At 39.2% G+C, this 22,844-nt stretch overlaps 1 protein-coding gene across 2 annotated transcripts in view; it reads left to right on the plus strand.

The window, feature by feature from the left end:
* cilp2 (cartilage intermediate layer protein 2) overlaps positions 1-22,844 on the plus strand; it is a 55,939-nt gene that overhangs the window by 16,211 nt on the left and 16,884 nt on the right. The window contains exons 2-6 of one of the 2 annotated variants that reach the window (XM_061888650.1): positions 6,288-6,362; positions 11,318-11,587; positions 11,673-11,855; positions 17,675-17,830; positions 17,894-18,211. In XM_061888650.1, coding sequence (XP_061744634.1) covers positions 6,288-6,362; positions 11,318-11,587; positions 11,673-11,855; positions 17,675-17,830; positions 17,894-18,211 — 1,002 coding nt within the window. The remainder of the gene's footprint in view (positions 1-6,287; positions 6,363-11,317; positions 11,588-11,672; positions 11,856-17,674; positions 17,831-17,893; positions 18,212-22,844) is intronic. The other variant, XM_061888651.1, reaches the window with a different exon arrangement.

Raw genomic sequence — 22,844 nt, forward strand, 5'->3', positions numbered from 1 at the left:
TGACCGTAAGTCTTGAATTATACAAAGTATTTCAATGGTTGGAATCTGCGCTTTTGCATGATATCTTAGTGACTAGTGTTGTCCTGATAGAAATATTATTTTGATAATTTTCGTTACTTTGATACTTATCCAAATAAAGGGGACCAGAAAAAATGGCATTATTGACTTTAGTTTAACCAAAAATCTTAGAGTGTGGCGGACCGGTACTTTTCAGAGGCGGTATAGTACCGAATATGATTCATTAGTATCACAGTACTAAACTAATACCCGTATACTGTACAACTCTACTAGTTACTATGGTAAATTATGTTACAGCATGTTGTATAACCTGTTGTGACAACTATACTAAGTATTTCAATGGTTGGAACCTAAGCTTATGGATGATATACCAGTTACTATGGTAATCTAATTACAAACCCCGTTTCCATATGAGTTGGGAAATTGTGTTAGATGTAAATATAAACGGAATACATCCATCTACCGCTTATTCCCCAATGATTTGCAAATCCTTTTCAACCCATATTCAGTTGAATGCACTACAAATACAAGATATTTGATGTTTAAACTCATAAAAAAATTTTTTTTGCAAATAATAATTAACTTAGAATTTCATGGCTGCAACATGTGCCAAAGTAGTTGGGAAAGGGCATGTTCACCACTGTGTTACATCACATTTTCTTTAAACAACACTCAATAAACCTTTGGGAACTGAGGAAACTAATTGTAGAAGCTTTGAAAGTGCAATTCTTTTCCATTGTTGTTTTAAGTAGAGCTTTAATCATTCAACAGTCCGGGGTCTCCGCTGTCGTATTTTACGCTTCATAATGCGCCACACATTTTCGATGGGAGACAGGTCTGAACTGCAGGCGGGTCAGGAAAGTATCCACACTCTTTTACTATGAAGCCACGCTCTTGTACCACGTGGCTTAGCATTGTCTTGCTGAAATAAGCAGGGGCTTCCATGATAACGTTGCTTGGATGACAACATATGTTGCTCCAAAACCTGTATGGAAGTTTCAGCATTAACGGTGCCTTCACAGATGTGTAAGTTACCCATGCCTTGGGCACTAATACACCCCCATACCATCACAGATGCTAGCTTTTGAACTTTGCGCCTATAAAAATCTGGATGGTTATTTTCCTCTTTGTTCCGGAGGACACCACGTACACAGTTTCCAAATGAGTTGAAATGTGGACTTGTCAGACCACAGAACACTTTTCCACTTTGCATCAGTCCATCTTAGATGAGCTCGGGCCCAGCAAAGCCGGCGGAATTCCTGGGTGTTCTTGACGAATGGGTTGTGCTTTGCATAGCAGAGTTTTAACTAGCACTTACAGATGTAGCAACCAACTGTAGTTACTGACAGTGGTTTTATGAAGTGTTCCTGAGCCAGTATGTGGTGATATACTTTACACATTGATTTCGGTTTTTGATGCAGTACCGCCTGAGGGGTCAAAGGTCGGTAATGCTTACGTGCAGTGATTTCTCCAGATTCTCTGAACCTTTTGATGATTTTACGGACCGTAGATGGTAAACTCCCTAAATTCCTTGCAATAGCTCGTTGAGAAATGTTGTTCTAAAACTGTTCGACAATTTGCTTACAAATTGGTGACCCTCGCCCCATCCTTGTTTGTGAATTACTTAGCATTTCATGGAAGCTGCTTTTATACCCAATCATGGCACCCACCTGTTCCCAATTAGCCTGCACACCTGTGGGATGTTCCAAATAAGTGTTTGATGAGCACTTCTCAACTTTATAAGTATTTATTGCCACCTTTCCCAACTTCTTTGTCACGTGTTGCTGGCATCAAATTGTAAAGTTAATGCTTATTTGCAGAAAAAAAATGTTTATCAGTTTGAACATCAAATATGTTGTCTTTGTAGCATATTCAACTGAATATGGGTTGAAAATTATTTGCAAATCATTGTATTCCGTTTATATTTACATCCAAAACAATTTCCCAACTCATATGGAAATGGGGTTTGTAGTTACTATGGTCATCAAATTAGTTATTATGGTAATCTAATTAGTTACTATGGTCATTTACATCACAGCAGCTCAGACGAGCCACCAAGCAGTGTGGGCGGGACGCGTTTCCACAGCCGCGGAAGGAGATTTTCACAACAAAGTTCTAAAGCTTAGTGATATATAGAATAGAATAGAAAGTACTTTATTGATCCCTGGGGGAAATTCAGCAAATATCAGATGTATCAGATTGTAGGTGGGTTTATTGTGTACCCTTCGCGTCCATATTTCACTGTTTGTTGCATTTTTGTTGCGTTTCACTTGATTGTAAAATATGTCGATCGAAAGGGGGTGTGACGTTCATATTTTGTTAATATTCAGTGTTTTATCGTTCATAGAAAAATGTAAAAATTAGGTTCCGTTTTTTAAGGCGGTCTGTCATAACGTTTTTAGCATTCAATCAGACATTATTGTAAGGTTTTGTGTTAGTATTCCTAAAAATCGATATACTGGCCGCTAGACACATTTTTTTCTCTAAAAGTGGCCCCCGAGTCAAAAAAATTGCCCAGGCCTGTACTAAACTATAAAATCAGTGCTTATGAGACAGTTCATCAAGGTTATAACTCTAGGGGGAAAAAACTGTTCTTGAGATATGTAACTTTTCTTAAACTGGCTTCTATTCAACTTCAATAAGACACATATCATGCACACGTGCTGCATGTGAGCTAACCTCAATAATGCACATTCAAACAAAAAGGTCTTCAATCAGAAAGACTTGGCCTTCACTGTAGCTGATCCAAGGTTTTTTTTTTTTTTTTTTTTCCGAACGTTAAGAACCTTGTAAAAGTCTTAATTGACAAAGTTCCAGTGTCCGCCAGAAAAAAAACATCTTGACATGATAACAAGCAGCTAATCAGCTATAATTTCCCTAACGAGCCCAAAAATTTACGTGTTTGGACCGCAACACAAAGCCCGCTTTTGATTGACACTATATGGTCAACTGTACTGGGGCCAATGCAGCCTTCTCCAGGATGTTTATAAACTCTGACAACTTCAGAACGCGATGCAAAGCTGGAACATTTGTTTTAGGAGTGTAGAAAATACATGTATGAACCATTTTGATGTAAATAAATAAATACAATAAATAAAAACAACGGTTAATTTATTTTACCATTAGTGCTTTTTAAAACTTCGCTTCAATTGTATACATTTTTCACAATTACTGATTATATCGATTAAAAAATTGTTCGTCGGTCTGAGGAATTTGTTTGCTACACATACATGCAACTAACAATTAGCAGTCTTGTTGTGACGATAAACTACAAAATTCAATGGTAGCCTACCTTAACATGTGTTATGTATGGGCATAGATACGTCTTTAAAAGCTGTAAGGGGGCGGGATATACAAAAACCAAAACCAGTGAAGTTGGCACGTCGTGTAAATGGTAAATAAAAACAAAATACAATGACTTGCTAATCCTTTTCAACCTATATTCAATGGAATAGACTGCAAAGACCTGGAAAACTTTGTTATTTTTTGCAAATATTAGTTTATTTGGAATTTGCTGCCTGCAACATGTTTCAAAAAAGCTGGCACGAGTGGCAAAAAAGAGTGAGATTGTTGAGGAATGCTCATCAAACACTTATTGTGAACATCCCACAGGTGAACAGGCTAATTGGGAACAGGTGGGTGCCATGATTGGGTATAAAAGCAGCTTCCATGAAATGCTCAGACGTTCACAAACAAGGATGGGGCGAGGGTCCTCGCTTTGTGAACAAATGCGTGAGCAAATTGTCAGACAGTTTAAGAACAACATTGCTCAACGAGCCAGTGCAAGGAATTTAGGGATTTCACCATCTACGGTCCGTAATATCGTCAAAAGGTTCAGAGAATCTGGAGAAATCACTGCACGTAAGCGATGATAGTACGGACCTTCGATCCCTCAGGCAGTACTGCATCAAAAGGCGACATCAGTGTGTAAAGAATATCACCACATGGGCTCAGGAACACTTCAGAAAACCATCGTCTGTAACTACAGTTCGTCGCTACATCTGTAAGCGCAAGTTACAACTCTACTTTGCAAAGCGAAAGCCATTTATCAACAACACCCAGAAACGCTGGGCCAGAGCTCATCTTTGATGGACTGATGCAAAGTGTAAAACTGTTCTGTGGTCTGACGAGTCCACATTTCAAATTGTTTATGGAAACTGTGGGCGTCGTGTCCTCCGGATATTTGCGTTTTGTAATATCAATCAATCAATCTATGTTTATTTATATAGCCCTAAATCACAAATGTCTCAAAGGACTGTACAAACCATTACGACTACGACATCCTCGGAAGAACCCACAAAAGGGCAAGGAAAAGTCACACCCAGTGGGCAGGGAGAATTCACATCCAGTGGGACGCCAGTGACAATGCTGACTATGAAAAACCTTGGAGAGGACCTCAGAAGTGGGTAACCCCCCCAACATAATGGAAAGTTAGCACCTTCTGGTGAGGGTAGGGGTGGATTTTTTCGATTATATTCCGTGGCAAGGAATACGTTTACGGTATTCATTAACTGACATTTTACATGCGTCAAAAAATGGGGCCCCAAAAGGATCACGTGCACATATTAATGTGATCTGAGCACTTTGCTTTTTGCTGCTGTGACAACACTGGTTCTGTTGCTGCTGTGATGCCCAATATACCTAAAAAAAGGGGCAACTCTATTTCAAAAAAGCGCATATTCATAAAGGTGAGGGGGCATCCTAAAACACAACTCACAGAACAGGGGGAAATCAGATGTATCACTAAATGAAAAGTTGGATGTTTACTGACCAAAAAAAGGTAACAGATATGGGAGTAAAAAAGTAATACTCAAAATAGTAATAAATGATAATAATGGTATTGTTTTTTGTAAAAAGGAAAGTGTAGCTCTTTGACTATATATGGTCATTCCTCAAAAAGTATTGTGCTGTATTTTCAGGACCATAGGGTGAACTGTCGATGAGCGGGTCTATCCAGGTTTTTTTCAAATAAAAGGCACATCAAACTATAAGGCGTATTAAAGGAGTCATATTGTAATTTTTTTCTACATTTAAAACACTTCCTTGTGGATTACATAACATGTAATGGTGGTTCTTTGGTCAAAATGTTGCATGGATTATGTTTTACAGATCGTCTTCAAGTCGCTGGGCCGTCTTATATAAGACGGCCCACGGAGTCTTCTCTCTGTCATCTTTGTTGTGGCGGTGTAGCGTGCAAGGACGGGGGTGGAAGAAGTGTCAAAAGATGGACCTGACTGTTTTAATGACATTCAGACTTTACTTCAATCAACAAGGAGTGGCATTTTGTGAAAAAACGTCCGATCAGAACTCTGGAATAAATAAAGTTACTTGGGTGAATAATTAAAACTCACTATATTGGTATGTTTTAGAGCTTTCATAGCAAGTCTACTAACCGGTATAAATGAAAGCTTTTCACTACTTTATGTTAGAAATGGCAACGGGGGAGGATGAAGGTCCCATAACAAGAAGAGGGAGAAAAAGAAGAAGCTTATCGACTACGGACAACAGTGGCGGATGTGCGCAAATTTTCAGGACTTATGCAGATCCCAAATACACATCAGCAGAAAAGTTAGTTTTGCATAATATTGCGAAACAAAACGCCAGATAATATGTCTGCTAATGGGTGCCATTGTGTGGTCCTTATACACACACCATACTTCTGACTACAGTAGCAGTAATGGGTCAACTGTCCATCTAGCGGAGCGGCTTCAAAGTCCTACTAAAATATTTTGACAGATTTTTGAGTGCTTTGTGTAATGTTCTTTATTTTCAATGGAACATTTAAAGTTTTAGTGTTGTCTACTGGCGTCCTTTTTGCAGTCTGCACATATCTCTTATGTGTGACAGCCATCTACTGGTCACACTTATCATTACACCACGTACCAAATAAAATTGCTTTTAGGTCGGTAAGCACAACAAAAATGATTCCGTACATTTGTTATAAGGCGCACTGTCGAGTTTTGAGGAAATTAAAGGATTTCAAGTGTGCCTTATAGTCCGAAAAATACGGTACTTAAAATTAGGCCCATCTTCGACTAAGGATTTTCAATGTTGAAATAAATAGGCCTCATTGGTGACCGTTTCCTTCTAAATAAAAGGAAATACACTAATGAACCATTTTGATGTATTTATTGTTTGGTTTAGGAAGTAGAACAAAAGATCAGCACCAATTTTTGGTAACAACATTGGAGATTCTAATTTTAGGCGATATCTCCCAGGCCTAATTCTAGACAACCGTATTTAATATACACTTTCCTTTTTTTTTGCAGGTTTTGAAAGCAAGCGTTCATCGTACAGGAACAGGAGAGCGGTACCAAATACTTTTACGGACACGCGAGCCACAGGTACTAAACCATGGATGCACTTTTTTCGTCAAAATAGTGTAGAAAATTTTACAATTGTACAAAATTTTATAAATGAGTAATACCTAACGAATACCCCAACTTAGGACAATTTCAAGTGGTCTCTTTGTTTTTATTTATGGTTTAAGTTGTGAGTATACATTAGAGGTAGGATTGTCTTGATACCAATATTTTGGTGCCAGTACCAGTACCAGTACCAGTACCAAAATGTATTTTGATACGTTTTGCTACTTTTCTAAATAAAGGGGACCACAAAAAATGGCATTATTGGCTTTATTTTAACAACAAATCTTACGGTACATTAAACATGTGATTTTTATTGCAACCAACGAACACTTTTGTCCTTAAATAAAATAGTGAACATACGAGCCAACTTGTCTTTTATTAGTAAGTAAACAAACAAAGGCTCTTAATTTAGCTGCTGACATATGCAGTAACATTTTGTGTCATTTTTCATTCTATTATTTTGTCAACATTATAAAGGATTATCAATCTACTTGTTTATTTACTGTTATATCGGCTTACTTTCTCTTTTAACATGTTCTATCTACACTTCTGTTCAAATGTAATAATCACTTCAGTTGTAATAATCACTTCTTCTGTTGTTTAGATACTTTACACAAGTTTCGGATGATACCACAAATGTAGCTATCAATCCGATATCAAGTAGTTACAGGATCATACATTGGCTATAATTTAAATTCTCATGTGACCAGGGACATATTTCCTGAGTTTATAAATACAATATGAATTAAAAAGAAAAGAAAAAAGATTTTGTGACGATAAAAAAATATTGATGTAATCATAGTAGTATCGACTAGATACGCTCCTGTACTTGGTATCATTACAGTGGATGTTAGGTGTAGATCTATTTATGGCGTTTGTTTACATTGTGACACCGGTTTAGCTATTCCTCGTCCTGCAGGGATGATCTTTGTAAGAAACTTACTTTATTTATTGCCATGGAGATGAGGATTAGTGATTTACAAGTAGCTGCAACATGTTAGCGGCTAGCTGGCTAGCCATGTCTTATAGCACCTCTTCCTGAGGGCGTTTCAGTGTTATAACTTCACCTTTATCGTTAGTTTTTAAGCCAACATGCGTCCGTTTTCCCTTTTCTGTCTACACACTGTGTCTGTTTGTAAGTACTCCGTGATTGTGCGCTGCCGAACATGCCCCTCTGCTCGTAAAACCAGCAATGTCATTACATGACGACGACGCGCCGTCATGCCTGTAAACCGGTACTTTTCAAATAGAGTATAATATAATTTTTTATTCATTAGTACCGCGATACTACACTAGTACCGATATATCGTACAACCCCCATTTGAGGTATGAGTCTCCCCAATGCTGGTTCTCGTAGTGATTCAATCAATCAATGTTCACTTATATAGCCCTAAATCACTAGTGTCTGAAAGGGCTGCACAAACCACAATACAAACCACTACGACGTCCTCGGTAGGCCTACATAAGGGCAAGGAAAACTCACACCCAGTGGGACGTCGGTGACAATGATGACTATGAGAACCTTGGAGAGGACCACATGTGGGCAAACCCCCCCCCCCCCCCCCCTCCCTCTAGGGGACCGAAAGCAATGGATGTCGAGCGTGTCTAACATGATACTGTGAAAAGTTCAGTCCATAGTGGATCCAACACAGCCGCGAGAGTCCAGTCCAAAGCGGATCCAACACAGCAGGATAAATCCGGTACCAAAAGACTACGTTCACACTGCAAGGTTGGATGTACAATTCTGATTTTTTTTTGTCAAATCCGATCTTTTTAGTGGCTGTTCATATTACAAGTAATTTTTCTAATGTGAATGCAATCTGACCGCATACATGTGACGTCATGACGCTCAATGACACAAGCACTGCAGTGATTACAGAAGTAAAAATGGCTTCAACTCTAGCTAGTATCAGTACTGGCGCATTTGTGGCAATTTCAAAAGATTTCGTGCCGTCAAGGTCAACATTTTCCAAACCAAATTATTGTGTGTAGAAGATTGAGAAGGCAAAGTATTTTGTCTCTCGCAGTTTTACGGGATTTTTTTGGTTCTGACTTCTTGAAGAGCGTGTCCGTGGACGTGGTTCCTAAAAATATTTTTTGCTGTTTTCTGCTCCGTTGTTCACTATTTATTTTGTATCCGTCTATTTTGGTGAAACATTGGAACACTTATCGCTTGTTGACGAAGTTCTTGTTGGATGAATGCATACAAATCCGATTTATATCCGCAAACAAAAAGGCCTGAGTCGAATATGAAAAAAGCATGTCATCGCAAGTCAGTAACATCAACAGAGCTCACATTTGTGCATTCACGCACAGCAATAAACGTTTGGTCGACAAAATGAGAAAAAGAAGGAGTGGCATAAAAACACGTCTTTCTGTGGCAGCATCTGACAAAGTTAAACATGCACAACTATGGTGCATTCAAGGACGCTGAAATTAGTAGGTAAAAATGGCGCTCGCCAAATACTCTCATCAGTGAAGCATAAACACAAAAAGTCCAATTAGCCTACTATCAAAATGACTAAGTTTCGCAGGCTGACGCAAATCTTTGTTGATAGGAAATATTGAAATGTAATATTCATGCTACAAATTTTTGTACAATTAGAAACATTAGTAACTCCTGGAAAGTGTTGGCTCAGAATGGCCAAAAGTATAGATGTGTGTCCAAATTTAAGGAAACGGCAGGCTGTCTTCTTCTAATGGATTTATTACAATCTTTGGCAAGCTGGGTAACGTTTGCTGTGGTCTGGAACAACATTGCACACAAACACCTAACAGAAGTGCAGGCAATATTACATACAGATAATGTGTCATGAGACATGCAAAACTGAATTAAATACACAGAGGACAATAGTAAAGGAAATTAAATGAGCTCAAATATACCTACAAACGAGGCATAATGATGCAATATGTACATACAGCTAGCCTGAATAGCATGTTAGCATGGATTAGCTAATGTGCCCGATCAGCACTCCACACAAGTCAATAACATTAATAAAGTTCACCTTTGTGCATTCACGCATAGCATAAAACGTTTGGTGGACAAAATGAGACAAATGAGTGGCATTAAAACACATCTTTCTGTGGCAGTGTGCGAGAAAGTTGTAGGTGTAAACAAACCACGGTGAGTTCAAGGGCCGACAAAACTGCGCTCGCCAAATACTCTCATCAGTGAACCATGTCTATTATAAACAGTGGGATTTATAACAATTGGGGAGGTGTGTGTCATGTTTGTTCTCCTACAGAAACCCTATTAAAACAAAAATTATATTTTTTCCACCATCTTTGTCAATTTTCATACATACTATGCTAAAGAGCCGTAGGTTGCCGACCCCCAGTTTAATTCCTCGAAGGCGATACCGTACAAGTTTGCTCTTCAAGGTAAATACATTATTATTACATTACTTCATAAAAGTACTGTAGTTGTTTGTAGTACATACTACTTTATTGCTCTTTCTAAGAATGTTTTCGAGCTAAAAGTTTGTTTTTCTTTTTAAGCACATCATGGAACTAACAAGGCTTGTACTTGAGGTACTACTGTACTATAATTCAACTACTTTACTACAAAAATATTACTAATGGAATGTCGATAGAGAGACAAGACTGAGAAGAACAATGACCGAGTGAAAGAAAAACCCTTTCTTTCAATTGCTTACATTCTTCTGGCTACAGTTTTTTTGTTTACTTTTTACTTTTATTCATCCAACGTAAGTAGTACAGCCACACTCCTGTAAAAGTGAAATTTCAATGTTGCCTGCATTCATAAGAAGAAATAACAAAGGTGATTAAAAAAATCATGGTTTATTTTGAAAATAGGTTAGGCTAAGTAACTCGACTAGAAGGACAGCTCCAGACTTGAGAAACTGACCAGGCGGGCTGGTTCTACAATCGGAATAAAACTGGACTCACTGGTGACGGTGGCAGAGAAGAGGACTGTTGACAAACTAGTGAGCATCCTGGATGATGCCAGTCACCCTCTGCATAGTGTTATCAGTAGCCAGAGGAGCCTGTTCAGTGCTAGACTGCTTCATCCCAAGTGCAGGACTAATAGACTCAAAAACTCCTTTGTCCCACACGCCATTAGACTGTACAACTCCTCTCTTGGGCGGGTGGCGGGGCGTACTAGGATCACAGGGGATGCAAAACAATAACAGTGCAATATGTTTTCATAACATGGTCACTACTGCCTACTTTGTCTTGTTATAGTCTTATTTTACTGTTATATTTTTATTCCCATTGTTGCTTTTTAGTTTTTATTCTTATTGTAATATTTCTCTATTTTGTTTCCATTTAAACCCCCATTATTTACTTTTTAATTTTATTTAAATTGATCTCAACTCTGTGCACTGCTGCTGGAATTTTAATTTTCCTGAAGGAACTCTCCTGAAGGAATCAATAAAGTACTATCTATCTATCTATCTATGTATCTATCTATCTATCTAGAAAGTGCGTTTTATTTGATAACTAGATCAAGCAAACAAAATATTTGGCGGTTTACTTGATTACTAAAATAATAAATAGCTGCAGTCCTACAGAAGCATACTATATTTTGCAGACTACAAGGCGCATTTAAAAATCCTTTTTTTCCCCACAAAACTCGACAGTGCGCCTTATACAAGGAATAATTCTGAATTTGCTTACCGACCTTGAAGTCCCCTTTATTTAGAAAAGTATCGAAAACTACCAAAAAGTACATTTTGGTACCATTACTAGTACCAAAATCTTGATATCGGGACAAGACTTGAACACAGTATTGTCAATCAGTGTGTTTCTAATGCATTTGTTATTGTTGATTCCACATATCCATGTGACCTCATAATGGCAAATCTACATTTGTCCTGTCCCTGAAGTGGGTCAGGTTTAACTAAAGATAAAGCAAATGTGTCTTCTTTCTTAAAGCCATTTAAATTTCTCCTTTATTTTGCTTACAGAGGTGACAGAATGGACGTCTTGGTTTAATATTGACCACCCTGGGGGAAACGGTGACTACGAGCGCCTGGAGGCCATCCGCTTCTACTATCGGGAGAGAATATGTGCAAGACCCACAGCGATGGAGGCCCGCACCACAGACTGGGTGGCGGCGGCAGACACTGGCGAAGTCGTCCACTCCAGCCTGGAGAAGGGCTTCTGGTGCATCAACAAGGAGCAACCCTACGGAAACATCTGCTCCAACTACCACGTCCGCTTCCAGTGCCCCCCAGGTAAAGTCCGGGTTAAGTCCTTAAAAATATGTCTTCACTCTTTTGCAGCTTCACTACTGTGATTTCTGTGTGTGTGTTTGTGCAGATCAGAGTTACTGGACACAATGGGGAGAGTGGGGTCCGTGCACCACCACAGTTTGCAATGATGTGGGCATTCAAGTGCGCCAGAGGAGATGCATGAGCACGCAGCCTTTGCCGCTACTCTTGGTCCCCGCCTGCCAGGGACACCATTCAGAGAGGAGGGAGTGCTCCAACCCTCCATGTACAGGTAATCATGAATCGAGCAGGGCGACTAAGTTGGCGGCCCCCGGGACAAATTCAGCCCAAGAATGACAACACACTATAGAGCAGTGTGGTGGCAACCACTGTGCCGCGAGATACGATCAGAGGTGGGTAGAGTAGCCAAAAACTGTACTCAAGTAAAAGTACTGTTACTTTAGAGATTTATTACTCAAGTAAAAGTAAGGAGTAGTCATCCAAATATTTACTTGAGTAAAAGTAAAAAGTATGAGGTGAAAAAACTATTCAAGTACTGAGTAACTGATGAGTAACCTCATTATGGCAATAAATAATGCACAAAACATAAAAATAGCAATGAGCAAATTCAGAGCCAGGAATATCTCTTAAGCAACAAAAACAATAATGTATATTAAATAATGATACATTAAAATAAAAAAAGGCACATTGAGCCACAATAACTTAACAGCACCATAGGCTCAGTAGCCATTCATTGATTGATTGACTGAAACTTGTATTAGTAGATTGCACAGTATAGTACTTATTCCGTACAATTGACCACTAAATGGTAACACCCCAATAAGTTTTTCAATGTCAATCAATTATTTAATAAATGACCAAGTCGAGGTCATCTACCTCATATATACATACACACACGTATCATATATATTAATTAGTCCAGGGTGTACACCGCCTTCCGCCCGATTGTACCTGAGATAGGTGCTAGCGCCCCCCGCAACCTCAAAAGGGAATAAGCAGTAGGAAATGGATGGATGGATATATATATATATATATATATATATATATATATACAGTATATCATTTATATTTATTTATTTTGCCATTTTTGTTTACATGTTAAAGGTGTTTTAATGAATATATATGCATGTTTAACACATATATTCTTATCTTTCATGAAGACAAGAATATAAGTTGGTGTATTCCCTGATTCTGATGATCTGCATTGATTGGAATCATACAGTAGTGCTGAAAACGTCCATGTTTTCAAATGGAAGAGAAAAAAAGTTCCTTCTTTCTGTCTAATACCACATGAAAGTCGTTGGTTTTTGGCATCTTATTTGTCCAGCTTCCATATTCGTTTTTATACACTTTACAAGAAATACACTGGCGGCAAACTCCGTAGCTTGCTAGCTTGTTTGCGCTGCTTTGGGAGACTCTTATTTTGTTAGCGCAGGCGCGATGGAGCGGCAGTTTTATTGTGAAGACAGGAACTGTGCGATCAGTCTTTAGGCTTTTGACGGGAAGTACGGTTGAAATAAAAAGTGTCTTTTTTCCTTTACACTTTTGATTGATTGATTGAAACTTTTATTAGTAGATTGCACAGTACAGTACATATTTCGAACAATTGCCCACTAAATGGTAACACCCGAATACGTTTTTCAACTTTTTTAAGTCGGATTCGACGTGTGACGGTCATTTGACCGCCTGGCTCTGTTTGATTGGTCCAACGTCACCAGTGACTGCATGTGATTGGTGAAACGCAGGCATGCGTAGTTCCTACTTTGAAAAACCAAAAGAAACATTAATAGATCGATAAAAAAAAGTAGCGAGTAACGAGCTGAATGTAGAAAATGGAGCGGAGTAAAAATAGCGTTTCTTCTCTATAAATATACTCGAGTAAAAGTAAAAGTATGTTGCATAAAAATTACTCTTAGAAGTACAATTAATCCCAAAAGTTACTCAAGTAGATGTAACGGAGTAAATGTAGCGCGTTACTACCCACCTCTGGATACAATCAGGTGAGCCGTGGGAAATGATCTAGCTTCACCTATTTGGGGTAAAAAATGTTTTTTGCAAACCAGTAATTGTAGTCTTCAAATAATGTGTTGTTGTTGACTGTCGGAGTTGTCTAGAACAGTGTTTTTCAACCAGTGTGCCGTGAGATACAGTCTGGTGTGCCGTGGGAGATTGTCTAATGTCTAATTTCACCTATTTGGGTTAAAAATATTTTTTGCAAACCAGTAATTATAGTCTGCAATTGATGTGTTGTTGTTGAGTGTCGGTGCTGTCTCAAGCTGTTCCATATCAGTAAGTAGCAGCCGGTAGCTAATTGCTTTGTAGATGTCGGGAACTGCGGGAGGCAGTATGCAGGTAAAAATGTGTCTAATGCTTAAGCCAAAAATAAACAAAAGGTGGGTGCCCCTAAGAAAAGACATTGAAGCTTAGGGAAGGCAGAACCAAACTAACACTGAACGGGCTACAAAAGTAAACAAAAACAGAATGCTGGATGACAGCAAAGACTTACTGTGGAGCAAAGACGGCGTCCACAATGTACACCCACCCGAACATGACATGACAATCAACAATGTTCCCACAAAGAAGGATGAAAACAACTGAAATATTCTTGATTGCTAAAACAAAGATGATACGGGAAATATCGCTTAAGGGAAGACATGAAACTGCTACAGTGAATACCAACAAAAAAAGAGAAAAAGCCACGAAAATAAGAATGCAAGACAAGAAGTAAAACACTACACACAGGTAAATAGCAAAAAAGTGAAAATAAGTCATGATGTGATGTGACAGGTGGTGACAGTACACCTACTTTGAGACAAGAGCTATAGGGATGCATGCTTGCTTATGCTTTAAGGTCATATCCAACAATTGCGACAACCACATTTTACTGTTAAGTGAGTTCCAATTTTAAATAATTTCTGCTGGTGGTGTGCCTCCACATTTTTAAAAAAAAATGTGCCTCGGCTCAAAAAAGGTTGAAAAACACTGGGCTAGGGTTTGAATTCATATCCAACAATTGCGAGAATTTTTATCGTCAATATCCGCTGTTGAGTTTATTTTTTTTTTAATATTTTCTGCTGGTGGTGTGCCCCGTGATTTTTTCATTGAAAAAAATTGTGCCTTGGCTCTAAAATGGTTGAAAAACAGTGCTATAGGGAACTTGGATCACTTTAAACGCAGTGGCAAATCCTTGCATGGACATTTTAACCTCTTAAAGGCCAGCCTCTATATGCAGATCACTCGATGTCAAATAAGATGCTTCATCGCGTGGACATCAAGGGCTGTACCTCTGGATTGGCAGACCGGGGTGGTGGTTCCTCTCTTTAAGAAGGGAAACCAGAGAGTGTGTTCCAACTATAGTGGGATCACACTCCTCAGCCTTCCCGGTAAGGCCTATTAAGGGGTACTGGAGAGGGGGCTAAGTCGGATAGTCGAACCTCTGATTCAGGAGGAATAGTGTGGTTTTTGTCCTGGTCGTGGAACTGTGGACCAGCTCTATACTCTCGGCAGGGTCCTTAAGGGTGCATGGGAGTTCGCCCAACCAGTCTACATGTACTTTATGGACTTGGAGAAGGCATTCAACCGTGTCCCCGGGAAGTCCTGTGAGGAGTGCTCAGAGGGTTTGGGGATGTCAGAGCTTGGTCCGCATTGCCGGCAGTATGCCGGAAACGTTTCCAGTGAGGGTTGGAGTCCGCCAAGTCTGCCCTTTGTCACCGATTCTGTTCATAACTTTTATGGACAGAATTTTTAGGCGCGGTCAAGGCGTTAAGGGTATCTGGTTTGGTGGTTGCAGGATTAGGTCTCTGCTTTTTGCAGAGACTGATGCCTTCATCTGGCCAGGATCTTCAGCTCTCACTGGATCAGTTCGCAGTAGAGTGTGAAGCGACTGGGATGTGAATCAGCACCTCCAAGTCCGAGTCCATGCTTCTCGTCCGGAAAAGGGTGGAGTGCCATCTCCGGGTTGGGGAGGAGACCCTGCCCCATGTGGAGAAGTTCAAGTACCTTGGAGTTCATGAGTGAGGGAACAGCGGATCGTGCGTTCGACAGGAGGATCGGTGCGGCATCTTTAGTAATGCGGACGCTGCATTGGTCCGTTATGGTGAAGAAGGAGCTGAGCCAGAAGGCAAAGCTCTCAATTTACCGGTCGATCTATGTTCCCTTCCTATGTTCATGAGCTTTGGGTTATGACCGAAAGGACAAGATCCCCGGTACAAGTGGCCGAAATTAGATTCCTCCGCAGAGTGGCGGGGCTCTCCCTTAGAGAAAGGGTGAGGAGCTCAGTTATACGGGAAGAGCTCAAAGTAAAGCCGCTGCTCCTCCACATTGAGAGAAGCCAGTTGAGGTGGTTCGGGCATCTGGTCTGGATGCCACCCGAACGCCTCCCTAGGTAGGAGGTCGAGGGGAAGACCCAGGACACGTTGGGAAGACTATGTCTCCCGGCTGGCCTGGGAACGCCTCGGGATCCCCCGGGAAGAGCTGTACGAAGTGGCTGGGGAGAGGGAAGTCTGGGCTTCCCTGCTTAGGCTGCTGCCCCCGCGACCCAATCACGGATAAGCGGAAAAAGATGGATGGATGAATGGATGGAAGGAAAGTGCTTCTTACGAAATTGTGTCGCAAACTAATTTCTAACCCGTTCTCGCAATGTCACTGTTAAGGATATAATAGCGCATTTCTCTTGCTAATGACACCGCCCCCTGCAGGGCGTAATTTTGGGAGCCACGAATACTAGGTTCCATCACCCGGTGGGAGTAGCGTCTGAAAGACTTGCTCAATTATTTTAATTGTCCCAGTCAAATATTAACACTGAATTAGTAATATTACTTTTGATTTTAATCATATTAAATCGTATCCAACCTACTTAACGTTTAACAGGATAAACCTTATCAGTTGATACAAAATAATGTGTTAATCTCAAAGATTATTATCAGTGATAATAATAATAATTAGTTATTATTAATTAGTAAATATATTGCAACAGAAGCTACTCCTAAAAACTGAATAAAAATAAAATAAATGTATGTACAATTACTTAATCGCTAAAATAATCTCTAACTAAATAAATAAACTTTCAATAAAACTCAAGTGCAATTGAAAACACAACTTCACCACTTTCGTCATAGTTTTTGCACTTAAGAAACTTCTCTATGACTTTAGCTCACGACTTCTTCTCCTTGTCGGAAACTGTCATTACTGCCACAAGTGGTGGAAACGTGCATTACAACAGAGTACCGCTGCGGGCCAAACGGATCACAGATGAGAAGCAGATATTGTTTGGTGACCACCTCGGGCAGGGGTCCCTAAACTTTTCGACTCGGGGGACGTATTGGGTTAAAAATTTAATTTCGGTTCTTATGTGTTTTGTACATGTTAAAGAATGGACAATAATAAAGCATCCTTTAAAACAATTCGTTTCATCTGACATCAAATGGACAAAGATAAGAACTTCTGGAGGAAAGTTCTATGGTCGGATGAAACAAAAAGGTAACTGTTTGGACACAATACCCAGCAACATGTTTGGAGCAGAAAAGGTGATGCCTTTAATCCCAGGAACAGCATGCCTACCGTCAACCATGGTGGTGGTAGTATTATGCTCTGGGCCTGTTTTGCTGCCAATGGAACTGGTGCTTTACAGAGAGTAAATGGGACAATGAAAAAGGAGGATTACATCCAATTCTTCAGGAAAACCTAAGATCATCAGCCCGGAGGTTGGGTCTTGGGCGCAGTTGGGTGTTCCAACAGGAAAATGACCCCAAACACACGTCAAAAGTGGTAAAGGAATGGCTAAATCAGGCTAGAATTAAGGTTTTAGAATGGCCTTTCCAAAGTCCTGACTTAAAAGTGTGGACAATGCTGAAGAAACAAGTCCATGTCAGAAAACCAATACATTTAGCTGAACTGCACCAATTTGGTCAAGACCCAAAATAGATTCATTAAAGAACCAATAAGTATGTGACATACAAGTATGTCACATACTTGTATGTCACATAAGTTGCTGGGCACGGCCACTCAACCAACCGAGCTATACCGCCCCAAACGGTAAACAGCATGAAAACTGAATCTAACAATATCATGTGTTTGTCTCTGTGGGGTCAGCCAAGTGGAATCCATGGGGTGTCTGGGGGTCCTGCACTGTGACATGCGGCGGTGGTCGCAGAGTCAGGAGGAGGACCTGCGTGAGGACCTCGACGACAATGCAATGCACCGGACGGCCTGTGGAAACACAAAAATGCGGCAAGAGTCCATGTCCAGGTAACGCAGGATGACGTCTTTTCCCCCTTCCTTCTTTTTGACTTCCCGCGGTCGTCTCCGCAGCGAAATGTCAACGTGTGTGCGCCGAGGGCCATCCTGATGAAGACTGCAGACGCTGCGTGTGCGAGGGCCACGTTCTGCACGGCCAAGTCCACAGCGTGACCGGGGCCCCTGTAGCGGAGGCCTGGGTGGCGTTCACCAGTCACCCCAAAGTCATCCGTGCCCGAACGGACGCCAAAGGTCAATTCCGACTGAAAGGAGTTTGCTCCTCTGACGACATCTCCTTCACCATCAGGAAAGACAAATATGCACCTGTTGTGGTGTCGTCCAGCAGCAACAGCACAGGCACGTCCTGGGTGTCCGCTGTCCTCAAATCGGCTGGTGAGTATAGTCGGCTTGTACAGTATACCGGTACTAGTATAGTATCACAGTACTAAAGAAATTAAAAACGCTACTATAGAGTTTGAAAAGTACTGGTTTCCAGGCATGACGTAACGGCAGAGGAGCATGTTCGGCAGCACACAATCACTGAGTACTTACAAGCAGACACAGTGTGTAGACAGATAAGGAAAAAATGGACGCATTTCGGCTTGAAAACTAATGATAAAGGTGAAGTTATAAGACATGCTAAGATCCATTCTCAGTCGGCCGTGTTTTAGCAACTTCTAAATCACTAATCATCGTTTCCATGGCGACAAATAAAGTACTTTTCTTACAAGTATCATCCATTCAGGACGAGGGATAGCTAAACATGCTTCACTACACAACCGCTAATAGCAAGCTTGCACCCCTAAATGTAAACAAATGCCATGGGTGGATCTACACCTGACATCCACTTTAATGATACAAAGTAATATATCGTATCTAGTCGAGACTACTATGATTACATCAACATTTTTTATCGCCACAAAAATCTTTTTTCCTTTTAAATCAATATTATGTTTATAAACTCAGGAAATACATCCCTTTGGATATGACCAATGTATGATCCTGTAACTACTTGGTATCGGATCGATACCTAAATATGTGGTATCATGCAAAACTAATATAAAGTATCAAACAATAGAAGAACAAGTGATTATTACATTTTAACAGAAGTGTAGATAGAACATGTTAAAAGAGAAAGTAATCAGATATTAACAGTAAATACACAAGCAGATTAATAATTCATTTTCTACCGCTTGTCCTTAATAATGTTGACAAAATAATAGAATGATAAATGACACAATATGTTACTGCATATGTCGGCAGACTAAATTAGGAGCCCTTGTTTGTTTACTTACTAATAAAAGACACGTTGTCTTGTATGTTCACTATTTTATTTAAGGACAAACTTGCAATAAGAAACATATGTTTAATGTACCCTGAGATTTGTTGTTAAAATAAAGCCAATAATGCCTTTTTTGTGGTACCCTTTACTTAGAAAAGTACCAAAAAGTATTGAAATACATTTTGGTACCGGTACCTAAATATTGGTATTGCGACAAACTGTCGTGTCTCCACACAAATTCAATAAAAGGTACGTTTTTGTTTTTTTTACACAATAATCATTTTTCATTGTAGTGCAATAAAATGGTATTATGGGTACAAATGTCTCTCAAAACTAAAGGGCATTTTTTTCATTTGTCTATTTGTGCCACCTCTCCCTGTACATTCCCTTACCTCAGCCCCAATTAAGTTGCTATGGAAACAGCAGCGCATAACTCTAATATGGCATTTTCTCTTACATTCTGGCAATAAGAACAAATGTGACATTAGTAGGAATATTAAATGGTTCCACAATTTTGACCCTGCTAGGATTGACCTTGTTTTGCTTTGTTATTTTACATTATTATTGTAGAATAACATTAGTAGTAAAACAACTCAAATTTAAGCAAGCGATTTCTCAAACCAGTTAGGAAAATACTCATATTTGACAAACAACATATTTGTGTTACTAACTTAGACTAATTTCATTATGTTAAGTACAAAACCCAAAACCAGTGAAGTTGGCACGTTGTATAAATGGTAAATGAAAACAGAATACAATGATTTGCAAATCCTTTTCAACCCATATTCAAATGAATAGACTGCAAAGACAAGATATTTAATGTTCGAACTGGAAATCTTTGTTTTTTTTGCTAATATTAGCTCATTTGGAATGTGATGCCTGCAAGATGTTTTAAAAAAGTTGGCACACGTGTCAAAAAAGACTGAGAAAGTTGAGGAACGCTCATCAAACACTTACAGTATGTGGAACATCCCACAGGTGAACAGGCTAATTGGGAACAGGTGGGTGCCATGATTGGATATAAAAGCAGCTTCCATGAAATTCAAAGACAAAGATGGGGCGAGGGTCACCACTTTGTAAACAAATGTGTGAGCAAATCGTCAAACAGTTTAAGAACAACATTTCTCAACGAGCTATTGCAAGGAATTTAGGGATTTCACCATCTACGGTTTGTAATATTTACATTTTCGTAGAATCTGGAGAAATCATTGCACGTAGCTGGATGCCCGTGACCTTCGATCCCTCAGACGGTACTGTATCGAGAAAGTGACATCAGTGTGTAAAGGATATCACCACATAGGCTCAGGAACACTTCAGAAAACTACTGTCAGTAACTACAGTTCGTCGCTACATTTGTAAGTGCAGGTTAAAACTCTACTAAACTAAGCGGAAGGCACTTATCAACAACACCCAGAAATGCTTCACTGGGCCCGAGCTCATCTATGATGGACTGATGCAAAGTGGAAAAGTGTTCTGTGGTCTGACTAGTCCACATTTCTAATTATTTTTGGAAACTGTGGACGTCGTGTCCTCCGGACCAAAGAGGAAAAGAAACATCCGGACTGTTATAGGCGCAAAGTTCAAAAGCCAGGGGGTGTATTTGTGCCCAAGGCATGAATAACTTACACATTTGTGAAGGCACCATTAAGGCTGAAAGGTACATACAGGTTTCTGAGCAACATATGTTGTCATCCAAGCAACATCTTTGTCATGGATCCCCCTGCTTATTTAACCAAGACAATGCCAAGCCACATTCTACACGTGTTAGAACAGCGTGGCTTCATAGTAAAAGAGTGCGGGTACTAGACTGGCCTGCCTGTAGTCCAGACCTGTCTCCTATTTGAAAATATGGGGCGCAATATGAAGCCTAACATTCCACAAGTGTTGAACAACTTAAGCTGTACATCAAGCAAGAATGGGAAATAATTCTACCTGAAAAGTTTAAAAAATTGGTCTCCTCAGTTCCCAAACGTTTACTGAGTGTTGTTAAAAGCAAAGGCCATATGACACAGTGGTAAAAATGCCCCTGTGTTGCTGCCATTAAATTCTAAGTTAATAACTATTTGCAAAAATAATTACGTTTCTCAGTTGGAACATTAAATATCTTGTTTTATCAGTTTATTCAATTAAATATAAGTTGAAAGGTGTTTGCAAATCATTGTATTCTGTTTTTATTTACCATTTACACAACGTGCCTTCTTCACTGGTTTTGGATTTTGTAATATGTACTAACATCTGATACATGAATGACTTAAAACGAGTGTAAAAGATGTTTGTTATGGCTGCTTGTTACCATATACTGTATAAACATAAATGGATAATTGCCTCAAATTATTATCGTATTTTTCTGGGTTATAGAGCACACATTTTAGAATAAATAAATGTTTACATATATTAACCACACCAAAACTATAAGCCCCAGATATATACTGAAATGAAAGATTATGTAAATATTTACATACATTAATTGTTTCCAAACGATGCCTTTCTCATGGCAGTAAAACGGCCGATCAAACAAAACAGAAGTCATCTTCATGGACCCACTAGCTTTGGAGGCTTGCTCTCCAATCAGGTAAACAGACTCAATAACTCCACAAAACCGAAACAATACAAAAAGAATGCCATTGTAACCTAATAATACAACCACATTAACCTGTAAACATGTTAGCATATTGGCTAATGCTAACAACTCTAGCTTGATTACGAAACGATAGCATGTGCAAATATGCATGAAAACACTCCTACAGACATCACTCATGGGACAGTCTAGTCAGTATGAGTTGTTTTAGTTATATTGTACAACTTACAAATGTCGCTTGGAGTGATGAATGAAGAATAATTTTGAGCAGAAATGTGGACAAATACTTCCGTTTAAAGCCACGAAACAGGAAGTACATTTTCGACCAGAGCACAAATAATACACCTTTTCAGTGTCTCTGTCGGGGATCTAGGAAAACCATTTGTTCAATACAAAACAAAAACCGTTGGCGAAGAAAAATCTATAAATTCTCCACACCGTTTTATAATCTGCAGGGTACAAAGCGCGGGGAAACATTTGTGGATTTTTGTCCAGAAAATACAATACACAACTGCATAAGCCTTTGATTATAATGGATATATTGCTTTGAAGTCATGAGTCAAGGTGACAAGCATCCTGTTACATGATCAGATAATAAAGCTTAAATGGTTTGCGATTTCATGTAGTAGTTTTTTTATTTTGGTCAACATTGAAAGAACAAATACATTTAGCTAGAAATAATGTGCTTTATATTACACACGCTATTACCGGTTTGACACCTGCGACTTAAAATAAGCAAAATAACTGACCAATAATATGTGACTTACTAAACAGTATTTTATTATGTTTACTTCAAGCTGGAAGATTCTTCACCCCCCTTTTTTTGTGTTATGTCTCAAATTTTAGTACATCATCAATTAGGACACGTGAATCGGTTTAACTATTAGGAAAAAAAACCTTGTTGATTTAAGTTATTCCAGTTTATTTTTTTCCCCCCAGTATGAATAAAATGACCAAAACACATTAGGGACAGTATGTTATAATGTTGTCTCAATACCAAAATGTATTTCAATACTTTTCTAAATAAAGGGGACAACAAATTATGTCATTATTGGCTTTATTTGAACAAATTTTTTTAAGGTACATTAAACGTATTTGTTATTGCGATTTTGTTCGTAAACTAAATAGTGAACATACAAGACAACTTGTCTTTTAGTAGTAAGTAA

This window comes from Nerophis ophidion, linkage group LG26 (genome assembly GCF_033978795.1).
Source record: "Nerophis ophidion isolate RoL-2023_Sa linkage group LG26, RoL_Noph_v1.0, whole genome shotgun sequence".
Taxonomy (NCBI): domain Eukaryota; kingdom Metazoa; phylum Chordata; class Actinopteri; order Syngnathiformes; family Syngnathidae; genus Nerophis; species Nerophis ophidion.